We start from the raw sequence: 16,844 nt of genomic DNA, 5'->3' as shown, positions 1-16,844 counted from the left end.
TCTCTTAACCTTGTGATCCACCCGCCTCGGCCTCCCAAAGTGCTGGGATTATAGGCGTGAGCCACCGCGCCCAGCCTGAAACTTAAAATTTTTGTACAGTCTCTCTGAGCATCTATTTCCTTAACTGTCAAATTAGCACAAGAGTCCAAGCATTACATATATGAGAGGATAGGGGTTTCATAATGAGCGAATAAAATAATGCATATTGAACTTCTTGAAATATATTATATAAATACCAGAGGTTTTTACTGCTCCTAGGCAGTATCAGTAGACAATTTCTAAGTGCTATTTATAGAGCAAAGTGAGAAATCATTTTTATGTCCAACAATTAGCTGAAGAAACAACTTCATCTAATTTTTCTTTTCTGATAGTTGAAAAAGTAAATAAACTGTAAGGTACAAAGAACGTCTATTGAGTAACTGCCTTAAAACACATACACACAAAAACGCTAACCAAGTGCATAGCTAAAAAGGTATTCAAGGCCGGGTGCAGTGGCTCACGCCTGTAATCCCAGCACTTTGGGAGGTTGAGGTGAGTGGATCACGAGGTCAAGAGATCGAGACCATCCTGGTCAACATGGTGAAACCCCGTCTCTACTAAAAATACAAAAAAAAAAAAATTAGCTGGGCATGGTGGCGCACACCTGCAATCCCAGCTACTCGGGGGGAGGCTGAGGCAGGAGAATTGTCTGAACCCAGGAGGCGGAGGTTGCGGTGAGCCGAGATTGCGCCACTGCACTCCAGCCTGGGTAAAAAGAGCGAGACTCCGTCTCAAAAAAAAAAAAGCTATTCAAGTGTTAAATGTACGTCCCCTCCCAAAAGGAAAAGAAAATCTTTTAACAAGTTAAAAATCAAGAGCAGCAATGAATAAATCAGAAGAGAAAACAAAAGAACTGTCTTACTGGAAATTGCTTGGTGTTCCTATATCTGCCTTGGTTAATCTCTTCTTTTTAGCTTTTCCTTTCTTCTTTTCTTTGGTATGGGAGATGTTGTTAACTTGTGAACCATAAAATCTATTTGTTGTGATTTCCGGATTTTTTATGTCAACTGTAGCCATGGGTAGATTAGGACCTGCAAATAAAACCAAAATAATATGAAAGTGATATAATTTAAGATAACAATTATATCTAACCACAATTCAGAATGTAAATATATTTCCTGAAGTAGGATCACTTTATCATAAATTATTTCTATTTTAAACTTGCATATTAATTTTTTCATAAAGTGCTGCCTAAATTTCTAAAACCTGTAAGTTCCTAAAGAAATTAATGTAGATGCACTATTTTAAAGCAAACTTACATTTTTATAACATTAAATTTCATAAAGAACATGAACTTCCAGCTATAATTTAAATATAATTAGTCTGATCACTTATATTTTGATTATAATAGCCTCATACCTAACACATTGCTCAATGGTTAAGTGAAACATATCTCGTAACAAGGATAAAGAAAGTAAAATACGTATCTACTTTGTTTTAAATTTAACAGAGAAATATAGGCTTAACTTTTTGCTTAAACTTGATTAGTCAAGAGGAAAAAGGGTACTTATACAAAATTATTACCATTTTTTCCAAAACTGGCATACTTAAGTCCAATGATATTTTCCCCACCAGTACACATACACCTTGACTACCAGAAGTACAGAATTTAAAAACTTAAAAAATGCAAACATTCTTAAAGCACTCATCTTGTGCAAGAATCAACAGTAAAAATATCGGCACCTTTCCATATTATTAATAGTATCTTCAGAAGTGGTACTAAATGTAGCACAAAACTTGTCTTACAATTCAAAATAAAATTCTTGATCTTAAAAGTATGAAAGTCTGTATGCAAAGCATTCAACTGAAAAATTTCTTAAAAATTCAACTAAAGGGCAACACATGTTCCTTAAAGATCCTATTTTTATATATGATTCTCTGACAAATCCTCTGATGAGACCAAGTTCCTCTGAGGTGACTACATTTACGACAACTTTCAAAATATATGAAGTACTAACATCGTTGTGTAGAAGAGTTTAACACAGCACACTTGAGACTGTTCTCCTTAGAAAGGGCCACCTGCAAGGCTGGACCTCAGTTGACCCATTTGGGAACTTGGATAGGGTTCCCACTATTCCCTGATGAGGTGGGCTTATTGTGCTTAAAATGTTTGTGCTAACAATGCAGTTTATGTCAAACATCAACTTTCCGTCTGGGATCTTGGTAACTACAAGATAGGGGATATCTATGTAACTAGCCTCCAACAAAAACCCTGGGCACCAAGTCTCAAACTTTTCCTTTAGACAACATTTCACATGTTGTCACAATTCATTATTGGAGGAATTAGGTGCAACCTTTGTTACTACACTTTCATCCCATGTGTCTTTCCCTTTGCTGATTTTGTTTTATATTTTTTCACTGTAATAAATCTTTGCCATGAGTACAACTATATATTGATTGAGTCCTGTAAGTCCTTCGGGTGAATCACCACCTCTGAGGATGGTCTTGGGGATCCCCAACATAATCAATAAATGGCAAATACAGATCTTAAGGCTAATGTATATTAGGTGATCCTTGAATTCCAATTTGACTGTAATTCTTTAATTATGCCCCAAACCGCCAATATGTCCTACTTACTAAAATTATCTGGAAAAAAAATGTTCATTTACATGGGTAAACTGTATATAACCTATTTTTTCCCAACTCTACTATTAAAGACAAAACAGAGCTAAAACAAATTTATGAAAGTCATGTTACCTTATAAAAAAAGTAAATAATCTGGAAATTTAGTATTACCAAAATTCAACTCTTACCTGTTAATATTCAAACTCTATTTATATATAAATATAATATGTAAATAATCCCAAAGTTTTGTTTACAATTTCACTAAAAAATTCCATGGGAAGTTGCTGATATTGATGAGAAATAATTTATTGGAAAAAATGAAAGCTAGTGAATAATATAGATAAAATCATTAAAAGCTTTTTCATTGTCCAGGAATAATCTGAAAAATTAGATCAAGAAGTAACAATGAGTTAAACAGTGCAGAATGACCTGAAAGGCTGATTAGAAGATTAGGATGTGAGTTTTCGAAGTTGTTCAGGTATCAGATTTCAGCATTTACTGTAGTTATACAAAATAAAGGACTTTCTGAGAATACCCAGACTGTGGGGGCTAGAAGGTTGAATTGAGGTTATACTCAAACCTTCACAGACTTATCTGGTGGTCTGCTTTTACTTCTCATTACTCCCTTTCTGCCCTCTCTCTTCTTCTAAGTTATCTTTACCAATCAGCATCAACAACACTATCCACAATAAGATGTTACAAATAACTTTTACCTTCTTATCTTTATATCTTAGTAAAATTTAAGAATTAAAACAGAATTAGGAGTATTAGAATTAGAAACTCTCTTTATTCATATGATCTTTCCTGAACTAAGTATTCAAACAGCAAGTATAAAGAACAATCAGACTCACCAGTAAAATATAAAAGCAAAAAACAAGAAAAAATATTTTTTGCCACTTTAGCTTATGTAAAAGCCACCTATTTATTATACTACAGATGACTAACCTGGAAACAGAGTTGCATGAAGTTAAGTTTAATGATTTAAATTATCCAAGCTAGTATATTTTTGAAAGATAAGCTTCTTATAACCTTGATTTATAACTCACTAGAGAAAGTAATTCAGCTGTCTCTGAAGTAGATTCAAGAATATGGATAAGGACAAATATAAGTGTTATGTGGAATGAATAACTCCTACTATAGTCAAACCCCTCTTCCCTCTACCCAAAAATCAGGCATGGACATATTGTTATGCATCAACATGATCTCTTTAAGTCATTATAGATGAATTTCATTAGTACTAGTTAAACATTGTTTAAGGAAGTCTACATAGAAAAATCCAGATTACAGAGATATACAGAAAATCAGTATTAAATGAAAAATTAGTTTCTTTTCAAAATCACCTTCCATTTTATTAATGAAAACAAAGGATGGTAAGAGTTAGGTGATCTTTATAAAGTCATACAATTGTGACAGAAGGAAAGGTGTACTCCAGTATCTTGGTTCCTAGTCTACTACCCTTCCAATTAACTATTCTACCTCTTACATGAAAGTCAAACTACAAGGTGGATGACACTGCGAATTTTACAAATGCCATAATACATTATTTCTTTACCAATTTATCAGTTTTGTTGGTCTGTGGTCCAACAACTATTCAATAAATGTTTACTAACAACTTCCAGAATTTAGAAAAAATGGATTCTAACACGTTCAAGAGTTCAGTTACCTGGTTATTTCTGTTGACCATAGTTATTTTCTTTAGAGCTTGAAGATGTCAGGATATAAGTTTAAAATGGTATTCTAAAGCCAAACTGAGTATGTTTCAAGCAACCAAACTAAAAAGAAGTGATAACCTATTTAAAGTATAGAGCCATTTTTTAATGTAAAGGATATAAAAGATTTCATAACAGATGTACACACTCAAGTCATTTCTAGTAAAGTTTAATTATTCCATTTATGAAATTATATTCATCTTAAGAACAACTACTATGTACATATATAATGAAGGGGGGCCGTTTTTCTTCTTTTTCAAACAACAAAAAACAAATTATCTCCTTCTGATCAAGGACAACCATTGCAGGAAAAGGTTTTTAAATATTGTTGTGAACAGACATGTCTAGTTAATTTTATATCTAAAAGAACTCAAGTTTCCCATTAATTACATAAAAAGCAAAGAAGTCTCACCAAGGTAAAACAATTGAAAAACAGGTAGACTACAGGCCTCTGATGTCAGGCCAGTCATGAAGCTGAAAACAAATCACTGGAAAGTATATATGCTAAAATGTGAGATTGACCAATAAAGAAATGAGTAAGCAAGAAAGATACTGAACTGCATTTTAGAAATGTATGTAAATTCCACATAAAGTATCTTTTTAATAGTTACAACTTGAAAAGGTCTGGCAAACTGATTAAATAAGGATCTGGGACAAAGCACCTGCATAGCTACTGCAAGACACAGTCCAGGGAACCACTGCCACCTAGTGGTGGTGCACCAAATACAGTAAAGTAATAACGCTGCCTCCCAAACAGTGGTCTCCACTTGGTGAGGAAAGACAGCATTTATTTTATTCTTTGTGTATATAACATGTTAATGCCATATTATATGAATATTTTATAAGTATACATGTACTGGTAATACATGCTGTATAATTTTTCCCCTTAACAACACTATTTAAAAGAACTCTCCATTTATTTAATGAGGTCTGAAACCACTGAACCAAATGATTAAAACTAAAGATTTAAAACCAACAGCCAACTCAGAGAAAGAAACTACATTTAATTCTAAGTGGCTCTCTTAGTGGGGCAAGAAAATTATGAAAAACCACTGTTACATAAAGAAATTTCAAATTCTATCTATTCATGGAAACTACGTGCCTCTTCAGAAATTCATTTTATAAATGATTTTGGGAAATAAAGTACAGTCAGTCCTCCATATTCACAGTTCCATATCCATGGATTCGACCAACTGGGATTAAAACAAAATGGATGGGTGCTTCTGTTCCAAACATGTACAGATCTTTTTTTCTTGCTATTATTGCCCAGACAATACAGTATAACAACTATTTACCCAGCACTGCTTCTCAGTCTTTTGGCTAGGATCAAATGTATCTAGCATGCATTTACATTGTATTAGGTAGTATGAGTCATCTAGAGAGGATCTGAAGCATATAGGAGAATGTGTGGTTATATGCAAATACCATGTCATTTTGTATCACAGACTTGAGTGTCTATAAAGTTTTGTATCCATGGGGGGGATCCTGGAACTGATCAACATGAATACATGTATTTACAACCTTAATTCTATTATTTCTACAGCATCTACACTTTAAAAATCTGGGGCACTTTCTCCAGAGTGTTTGAATAGCACAACTAGAAAGTCTTTGTTGGTACTCAATACTGTATATACTCTCCAAACTCAAAATAATGTAACAAATTCAAAAAGGTTAAAATACTGGGCTTACATCAAGAAAAATTTCTAATACTACATTAAAAGTTCACAGATGAACACCTTGTAACTCAACTGCTTCTGTTTTTTTTTGCCTCTGCCATGTACTAGTTTATATATCCTGAGACATGATATTTACCCTGTGTCTCAGTTTTGCCTTCAAAATCATCTTGACGTAACAGTGGTTAAGGAGACAGGCTCTTGAGTCAAATCATCTGATGCTGAATCTTGCTTCACTACTTACTAGTTATGAGACCATGAGGAAGTTACCTATCTGTGCCTCAGTTTCCTTATCTATAAAAGAGAGATAATGGAGCTACTTCAGAAGGTTTCTCAACAGTGCCTGGCAGGTAGTAAAAGATCATTAAATAGTAGTTGCTATTACTATTGTCATTATCTTCATCAGGATAACTAACATTTATTAAGCACTATGCTAAGTTTTGATTGCCTCAATTCCCACAGCAGCCCTAAATTTCTATTCAAAAGAGAAAGGGAAACTATACAATATTTGGTATCTGCTAAGCACTACTGAAGGCAGTTGTGCATTTAAAAAACTAATAAGGTAAATAACCCAAAATTTAATACAGCAACATCTGGTTCATGTTTCTACATCAGGAAAAGTAATTTCAGGACAAAATCAAAGGCAACATATCTTCAAAAGAAACAAACACCAACAATCACCAACAGCTATCATATATTAAGAACTCTGTATGTAAGTGTTCCTTGAATACTCATTCTAGGTTCTGATAAGAGGATCTGAAGTAGGCTTTTAAAAAGCAGCAGGTATTTTCTCTATTATAATGAAGGGTCATGGAGAATGTTCTTTACCTTCATAGAATCAGAGACCTCATTTAAATACAATGAAAGCCAAAGATCCTCTCTCTCCAGAGAAAAGAACATATTTGGCACATAATTTCAGGGAGTTTATAAAGTCTAGGGTAAGAATTTCTACCCCTGAGACCTTATCTTTTACATCTTGGTATTCTGCTTTTACTCTCTGGTATTCAATATTTTTTAAAAAATGAATTCCTAATACTTCAAGTGATCATTATCAAATTAAAGAGCATTATATGCAGTTAAATTAGTTCTAAATATACTATAGCAGGTGTTCATTCTGAAAGGGCTTCATATAACATATAACCAGTGTGAAATAATATTTTGAAATAAGAATAAAGGATAAATCTTAAAGTAGGAAATTAACAAATACGCTAGACAAAATGTGCTGCCTCTGGGAAAAATTTTAAGGCCAGATTGTATACTTAGTCAAATGTGAATCCAGAATTAAGATTTAAGTATTAGTCATCTTCATCTTCACCCTAAGTATTCTTTCTTCATGTTAGAAAAATTCGAAGAATATTGTTTCCTAAGTCTCATCTGTCAGTCATTAATTAAAAATGAGAACAGAATAAACTGTATAATTTGATCATAGATACTAAATATAACTTACTAATGTACGGTACATCTTACCACAAGGATTAAACTGTAATCTAAAATCTCAAAAGATTAATAATTATCAAAAAGCTTACCATTTGGGGGGTCTCGTCTTTTCTCTGTTAAAAAATAAATTAGAAGAACGTTATTAAATATATGTAAGGCAACATCAACATATAAAAAAATAACTCACTTAAACTCTTATTCCTAAATTGATGTATGAATGATGAAGGAAGGTTTTTCAGAAGACCTGACATTTAAGCAGAGATCTAAATAAAATAAGGAGGGAACCATATATTTAAAGGCCCCAAGAATGGTGCAACAGGAAAGAACCTCAGGAAGACTGGACTGGAGTGAGCAAGTGGCACATGAAAGGAGACAAGTCAGAAGGAAAGTCGGGAACTAGATCATACAGGGTTCCACTGGCGATAGTTAAGGACTACAGATTTTATATGTATATGACAGGAAGCTCTTATAGAATTTTAAATAGAGAAAGTGATATAATCTAATCTACATTTCTAAAAGTTTACTCTGGCTACTGCACAGAAAAGAGATAGTAAAAAGGATTTAGAAGAAGCAGTCAGAGAGCTAGTGTGGCAGTCCAGTTGACAGATCAGGATGGTAGCAGAAAAAGTGGTAGAAAATAGTCAGATAGGACATGTTTTTGAAAGCAAAGCCAATAAGACTCTGATAGGGTATTTATAAGGGACCATGGTAAGCCTGGGAGATAAGACGAAATAAATGCCTTTTACTGAGACAAGGAAAATTAGTAGAAGAACAAGAACAGGTCTGAGTGGAGCTGGGGTTCGGGATACAGGACATGGATCAAATATTCTGCCCACACATGTTAAGTCTAAAGGCTATTCTGCCACCTAACTATTCTGAAGGTCAGAGAAGCTGTGTCAGTACTGAAGACAAAACTTTGGGAATCATCAGCATACAGTATTCAGAACTGTAAGACTGGATGAAAGCACAAAAGGAATGAGAATACTCAGAGAGCTCTGGGCACTGAGACAGACCAGATAACTGCTGAAAGCTACAACCAATAAGGTAAGAGAAAAATTTAGGAAATTTCCATCAATTAATTGCATTCATACTCTTACATATCATGATTACATGCCAGTACTGCATTCATACTCTTAATACCAAAACACTATTTTGGCTTTAAGAAAGTTCCAAAGTAGAAGAATTTTTTAAAAATGTAATTTCCAAAGATTTTCTAACATAAAATTCACTGAAATTATATAAATAAATGATGAAATATGATAATTAGCTTATAAGTGACCATAAACCAAAATCAGTAGGATTTATTTAGTAGGCAAGTTAAAAATCTTAGCAATGGGATATATAACTGTATTACTCTGATAATCTGATGAAGTAGCTTTCTGAAACGTTTGAAATAAGCATGTCCTCTCTATATCAATACCTATCAATCACCAATTTCCAAGGTGATGTTATTTATGTACTCAGAGAGAAAATGTTTAAGCTGGTAGATGACACAAATAGGAAAATATACAGTTTAGAGTATACCTTCTAAGACACAATTAGATATATGACACCATCCTACTTGAGGGCAATATATATGAAAAAAGGGGGGGATGGTTGGTTGAACAAACCAGAATGGGGGCTAATGGTATAAGGCATTTGCTAGAAATGTTAGCAGAACTGTGTTTAATTAAATCAAGTGATGTATTGGTCAGACTACATATGGAGTACTTCTGAAAAAGACATCAAGGCTATAGTAGATTCAGAGCACAGTACTCAAGATGAAAAAGACTATAAACTATATTATATGAATATTTCAAGAAAGTGGGATCGATTAGGCTAAATAAGAGAAGAAAATAAAGAGGACGGGACAGCTGGCTTCCACTACTAAATGACTACCGTGAGGAAAATTAAATAGATGAATTCTTTGTTGTTCCACAAGCTGGACCCCATGTTTCTCAGTTAAAGAAAGGTAAAGATGGAGTCTGACAGTATGAAGGGCTATCCCAAAATAACTCAGCTGCTTTCCTAATGTTATATTTTCTGGTTTTGGAACACTTTGCCTAAAAATTTAGAAACCATATAAAATAGAATTCCGGTGCCAGGTGAAAGACACCTTTAACTTACCAATTCCAAAACCAATTACTTTATATTTTCAGAAATATTTTTACTCTTTTGTACATTGAAAATGTCATGTTTTGACTGAAAGGAACCCGAAAAGCCCCTGGCTTACCACCACAGCATGCCACTGAAACAGGCATTGAATTATTCCTAAAGTTGAGTTTCAATATCATAGCATTAAATCCTTTCCTAGCATAAAATCAAGTGGTAAATGCCATTGGACCCCAAAAGTAACAAAAATAATGGGCCCCTAATAATTCTCCTATTCACTCATTATGAGTAGAATATCGTAAGATGGCAATAGTAAAGCAACAACTTAGCTCACTTTATTTTCATTTTTTACCTCATCTCCCTCTTGGAAACCTACTAAAATAACAATAAACATATATAAAGTAGAGATGACATGATTTTATGTCGATGTTTTTCAGATATGTTTCTTTTTTCTTGGCTTCCTTTTCCTCTTACTGGTAAAGCACACCTTAAATACAATGATCTTTAAATTGGGGTAACACGTACCCCTGGATGTATAGAAAGACTTTTCAAAGAGTACATAAGGGCATGGCTAGTTTTAAGGGTACCTGTTCGTCAATTTCAACCCCTACATGTCTTTTCTCCTGAAACTGATCTGCTTAAGATGGTGTTGGAGAGCTTCTCCTTTCCTAATCACTCTTCTTCACTTACAAAAGAAAGGCCTGGTACACTGCTGTCAAACAATAGTTCTATACCAATTAGCTTAAAGCTTTATATTACCCTGCATTGTTCTATAATTGTTTTATATGTGTTGCAGTTGTCTCACACTAAACTAAGTTCCTTATGGGTTTTATAGTATACAGTATTAGGAACAAAATAGAGAGACAAGGCATTGTTTATAGATATTGTTAGCAACTCCGCTTATTTGCTTCTAAGCTTGCCTAAAGTCTTTGTTTACAAAATACTCTTAAAACTTTATATTACAAACAATGTTATTACAAATGCAAATTAAAAGTCAAGATATATAAAATTTTATCAACAAGAAAGGTTACTGAAATCAGTCCTTCAGTAAATCTAAAAAAAATAGTTCTTAACAAAAATATTATTTATTTTAAGGTAAGGAACACCAAATTTTTTTGTGAATAGTAAATATTTTAGGTAATATTTTAGGCTTTGAGGACCATTTATTTAACTGTGTATATTTATCTAGGTATAACTATTTTAAATGTGTTGTGGCAAAAAAAAAAAAAAGTAGCCAAAGACAACATGTAAACCAATGAATATAGCTGAGTTTCAATAAATCTTTATTTACAAAACAGGAAGTGGACCACACTTATCCCATGTGCATTAGTTTGCTGGACCACACTTATCCCATGTGCATTAGTTTGCTGGCCCAATATAAATAATTTAAAAAAGAAAAAAAAAGGGTTACCAGATTTCCTTTGTCGGCGGCCCAACAGGTCTGTAACTGCTTTTCGGAATTTTTTTGCTTCTTCTTCATTGGCAAAATTAAGAGCAACTTGACAAGTCTGAAATATGTTCATCAAAAAGGGCAAACAACAAAACGTACAAATTTAGCTTTATATCATAAAAACAATGAGCAATAGAAGTATATTTCTAAAGAAGGAAAGGTTAACTTTACTAGCAGGTAAGACATTATTTTATGATCTGAATAACTTAACACAAAAAGCATGGAGAAGGTCAAGTAAAAGATTACTATTAGAGAAGTTACCTATCATAGCAGACACAAATACTAATTTGAATATTTCATCTTAAGCAAAAACATAAAATAGTAAAGTGAATTTGATCTTTCATTAAGGCTCTATAAATAATATGGACTAGAAAAGGCAAGCAATGAGAAAAGTAAAGATGGCGATAAAGAAAAATACGACTTACATCTCCAGCAAAGGTATGAAAATATCCTCTAGGACTATTATATACAAAGTTATTGTATAGCTCTTGTTCCCACAATAGTTTCCCATCCTAGAAAAAAGTCAAATATTATAATAAGAACTACCAAAACATAATCTCTAGAAATAAAATGAAGCAGATGACTCCTATTAAGATAACTGTTTATATGAAAAATAACTTTTATATGCACACATATAACATTTATAAGTAGTGTCATATAATTTAATCAGTAATCTTAAAACTCTAAACACCGGATAACCTATCTTTCATAAAACCTACATATCAAGTGAGTTTAATTCAGCTAAGATATGATCTCACTAACCAACCATTTCCAAATTCAGTTACTTGGTCAAACACATAACCAGAATAATTACTAGGTCATCAATGTTACATAGAAGGAATAGGATACTTTTGTACACGCACTGATTACCAAAGCACAGTTCCACCAGCAATATTTAGATGATGTACTATCAAGTATATTACAGGCATACTTTTATGTTCTTTTTCTCAATTTTAGAGATGTAGGAGGGTCAAGTATACCTTCCTTGTACTGTACTGCTCATTAACCATCTTCAAATTCTTAACTTTTTCAGAGTAGCCTTCTAATTATATACTGGTATAAGTAGTATTAATCACGATGCAGAAAGAGACTGATAATTAAAATGTATCAAGGCTAAATATGAATAAGAGTGCCATGATGATTGCCATATCTATTGCCATAGTACAAAAAATATGTTTAACCTTAATACCAAAGGTGACTAGTTAATGAGTGTTCAGCAGTAGTTATCTACAATTGGAAATAAGTGGTTAGAGAAAGATAGTCACTGCCCTATTCAGAAATGCAAGGTTCTATCTAGACCACAATTTAAAAACATGTAAAATTCACTGTTCACACATTATATAACCACTGCAATGGAATTCCTTTCTACTTAGTGGAGTAGTATGCTAGTATGTGTACGCCATTTCTGAATAGTGCTTCTCAATGACTTAGGGATTTCTTTCAAACTATGTATGTGTTCCCCACCCCCAGAATCCCCACCCCCAACATAGTATGTGTTTAGTAAGCCATAGTAAGCCACTGCTAGTGACAGGAGCATGCCATATCGCTCAGCTGTCTTGGAAACAGATGTTAAGAAGCACTAATTTAAGTACTAATTTAGCCTGGAACTGGTGGCTCAGGCCTGTAATCCCAGCACTTTGGGAGTCTGAAGCAGGAGGCGTACTTGAGTCCAGGAGTTTGAAACCAGCCTGAACAAAACAGCAGAACCCCATCTCTACAAAAAAATGCTAAAATTAGCCAGGTTTGGTGGCATTCGCCTGTAGTCCCAGCTACTCAGGAGGCTGAGGTGGGAGGACTGCTTGGGCCCAGATCATCAAGGCTGCGGTAAGCTGTGCATTCCAGCCTGGGTGACAGAGCAAGAGCAAGACCCTGTCTCAAAAAATAAATCAACAACAAAAAAGAAGTACTAATTTACCAAATATTGTAACTGAGATCTTATTTAATCTCAGTGAAATTCTTTATAACAGACCAAAAATTGTTATCTCATTTTACAAATAAAGCTGAGGCCAGAGGTGTAAAAATCTCTGACTATTATTCAGGTCATATTAGTGCCCAGGAGTTTAGAGGCAGTTTTAGCTTTTTATAATTAAAATCTTATTACATTTATTGCCACATGTAAATATCAATCATGGAGGCTTACTTACAGAAAGGTTTTTTAAAAAAATAATGGAGATGTCACCTTAGCAAAATGATAGTTTTATGACAACTATAAGAAATGAGTACCTAACAAACGGTATCTAATCTGATTTATGATTGGATGTGATTTATGATCGGGAGTGAGGGATATAAAGCTATGAAACTCTGAATATATCTATCATGAGAAACAACATAAGAAAAAATGAGTAGGAAACAGATTTTGATAGATATTGAAATGTTTTAAACTTGGGCTAAGTAATAGTACATATTGAGCTAAAATATTATTTTGTTGTTCCCTGAATAGATTATGTGTGCTATTCTTTTTTTTTTTTTGAGATGGAGTTTCGCTCTTGTTACCCAGGCTGGAGTGCAATGGCGCGATCTCGGCTCACCGCAACCTCCGCCTCTTGGGTTCAGGCAACTCTCCTGCCTCAGCCTCCTGAGTAGCTGGGATTACAGGCACACACCACCACACCCAGCTATTTTTTTGTATTTTTAGTAGAGACGGGGTTTCACCATGTTGACCAGGATGGTCTTGATCTCTTGACCTCGTGATCCACCCACCTCAGCCTCCCAAAGTTATGTGTGCTATTCTATAATGAAAAAGATAGAATAAGAGTATCATTTAAAAAATATAGTGTGTAGAGAAAGCCCAAGACCCAATAGGCATAATTTTTAAAAAAGTCTTAATGCATGGTAGCAGCAGAAAGATAAAATAGGAAACTATTCACATGCTGGCTTAGGACATGCTCTCATTTGGTCATGAATTCCATATGTCAAAATCTAAAAATCAAGCTTCACTCTTCTTTTTTTTTTTGTTTTGCTCTTGTTGCCCAAGCTGGAGTGCAATGGCGCAATCTCCGATCACCGAAACCTTCACCTCTGCGATTCAAGTGATTATCCTGCCTCAGACTCCTGAGCATAAGCCACCACACTCAGCTAATTTGGTACTTTTAGTAAAGACGGGGTTTCTCCATGTTGTCAGGCTGCTCTCGAACTCCCGAGCCCAGGTGATCCTTCTGCCTTGGACTCTCAAAGGGCTGGGATTACAGGTGTGAGCCACCGAGCCTGGCCACTTCACTCTTCTAATATTAGTTTATGTACAATTTTAAATATCACATAAAGGGGCCGGGCGCGGTGGCTCACGCCTGTAATCCCAGCACTTTGGGAGGCCGAGACGGGTGGATCACAAGGTCAAGAGATTGAGACCATCCAGGTCAACATGGTGAAACCCCGTCTCTACTAAAAATACAAAAAATTAGCTGGGCATGGTGGCGCATGCCTGTAATCCCAGCTACTAGGGAGGCTGAGGCAGGAGAATTGCCTGAGCCCAGGAGGCGGAGGTTGCAGTGAGCCGAGATTGCGCCATTGCACTCCAGCCTGGGTAACAAGAGCGAAACTCCGTCTCAAAAAAATAAATAAATAAATAAATAAATAAATATCACATAAAGGATAAGCAAATAAATCTAAGCTAAATTATAATTGATACAGAAAACTTATTCACCTCGAGTTTAAAGTAAAAGCAAAAGAAAACTCACCTTAATGTCAAATATTCTTAAAAAATAAGATCTCTGTGGATTGTCCTTAACGAGACAAGCAACACCACTGCACTTCTTTGACCACATACAGTTCCGATCTGCTGCATATAACTGCACCACTGCTGAAGACATAGTCTGAGAAATATAAAATTTATAATGATTAGGTTCAAAATAATATGTAGATGATCACAGCCCCTGATGACAGCTTGACTGCAACCACCCAGCTAAGCTGCTGCTGAATTTCTGACTCACAGAAACAAGGAGATAATAAACATGTATTGTTATTTTAAGCCACTAGGCTTTGAATTTCTTATGCAGTAATAATGAACTAGTACAATAATCATATAACAACAGTTACTGAAAACATTTATTGATGCTTAAAATGTGTTAGGAAATGTGTTAATCACTTTTAAATATAGACTCATTTAATTTTTATTGCTATGACAACTTCATTTTATACTTGAGAAACTTGACACTAAAGAGGGTAATTTGCCCACTACCACAGCTAAAGGGCACAGCTAAAATTCCAAGTCCAGGCACTTTGTGACTTCAAATCTAGTATTCTAACTCCCCCTATTATACTGTTTCCTGATAAAGTAAACATTTAAGCAATGAAGTAGTAATATTAATAATGACTGACTTCTATAAAACAGTTAAACACCTTAGATAACAACTGAATCAAACTTGAAAGCAGTATTACCATCCTGGAAGGCAGATTATAGTATCTCCTTTCTAAAGTGAGTTTAAGATTGCAAGTGATTTGCACAAGGCACCACACAGTTTTAATGCTATACTGAGGATATGAAAAAGATGTGAGTGACTATTATCTCAATTTTACCAAGGATAGTCCCTAAATAGAACCCTTTCAGGAATACAGGAGAGAAGCTAACTTGTTACAGGCAATGGACACTTTAGGGCATGAGGATTTTCCAGTATACCATGTTGCCACCTTCCTCAAGACTATAACATGAAAGGGTGTAAACTAAATTTATTCTAAATTTTCTTTTATAACATAGAATGTAACTATTCAACCTTAGTTTCTACAAAAGTGATATACACATAAACTGATAAAGCACTTAGAAATCCTTTGAAAGTCATAATTACATTTTCTGATCCAGTAATTTCACTTCAAAACTGGAAATTTAGGAAATCATTTAGAATATAACAAATACATCATATTTTAATATAAATATAAAAATATTTCATATGTATATTATTTTATTTTAAAGAGGAAGACTTGAAACAACTCAAAATAGGAGCCAATTAAGTAACCGTGGTACTTTGGTTCAATGGAATTAGAGCTTTTTAATAAAAAATAGACCATATTAAGATTTAGAGATATGCTGTTTTAGGTTAACTTAACTATACTTGAGGGCTGCCCTCTTTCGGTAAGAGGAATTCCAAAGAACAATTATATGCATGAATCTTTTTAATAATACTAAAGTCAGAAATGTAAGATCAGTGCACCATTAGGATGAAAAGTTCATAAAGACTTGCCCAGATAACAACGTTCAATGTTACATTTTTAACATGAGACCAAACCCAACCTTGAACTTCATACACAGTACTGAGCAGGACATAAAGAAGCGGGAAAATTTCTACAAGAGTCATTAAAAATTATAATAACTTAGAAACAAAGAGTGTATACTGGGTCACTGGGTTTAAGAGAGACTGAGGAATGCAGGATATTTTGGCCTGCTCAAAACATATCTACATTTGCAAGTGTACAATCTCAGGATGATAGCACCATATGCATTCTGACCCCAGCACTGAAAACTTCAGAAAAATTGTTCCTGCATACACTATCTAAACATATCAAATACCAGGCTGAAGAATTCAAAAATCAAACAAGCAAATTTATTTTCTAAAACTAACTCATATAAATTAAGGCCTTTTTTAGTATGGTACTGTCAAAATACATTCATTTCTAAAAAAGAAAGTAATAAGGAAAGTAGATATACCAAAATGAAAATCTAAAAACCAGAGATCAAGAATAGCTTGCAAAAAAAAAAGGTTATTTAATAGGGTCTGAAATTCCATTATGAAAATCTCCTTGCTAGCCAAAGGACGAAATATTCACGTTGTAAAACCTCATGTAACTATATATGTGAACTTGAAAAGACAAAACAAAAAACCCAAATTAAAACAACATATAAACCTTTAAATTCTTAAAACACCTGCTTAAGAAAAAAAAGAGTAACAATGC

At 34.0% G+C, this 16,844-nt stretch overlaps 1 protein-coding gene across 1 annotated transcript in view; it reads right to left on the bottom strand.

The window, feature by feature from the left end:
- Positions 1 to 16,844, bottom strand: part of WASL (WASP like actin nucleation promoting factor) — a 64,905-nt gene that overhangs the window by 15,038 nt on the left and 33,023 nt on the right. The window contains exons 2-6 of the mRNA XM_035254852.3: positions 14,639 to 14,773; positions 11,390 to 11,476; positions 10,926 to 11,022; positions 7,513 to 7,536; positions 902 to 1,070 (exon numbers count right to left, since the gene is read on the bottom strand). Coding sequence (XP_035110743.1) covers positions 902 to 1,070; positions 7,513 to 7,536; positions 10,926 to 11,022; positions 11,390 to 11,476; positions 14,639 to 14,773 — 512 coding nt within the window. The remainder of the gene's footprint in view (positions 1 to 901; positions 1,071 to 7,512; positions 7,537 to 10,925; positions 11,023 to 11,389; positions 11,477 to 14,638; positions 14,774 to 16,844) is intronic.

Source organism: Callithrix jacchus, chromosome 11 (assembly GCF_049354715.1).
Source record: "Callithrix jacchus isolate 240 chromosome 11, calJac240_pri, whole genome shotgun sequence".
Taxonomy (NCBI): domain Eukaryota; kingdom Metazoa; phylum Chordata; class Mammalia; order Primates; family Cebidae; genus Callithrix; species Callithrix jacchus.
The sequence above is the reverse complement of the archived record's forward strand: the minus strand, read 5'-3'. Positions and strand labels throughout refer to the sequence as shown.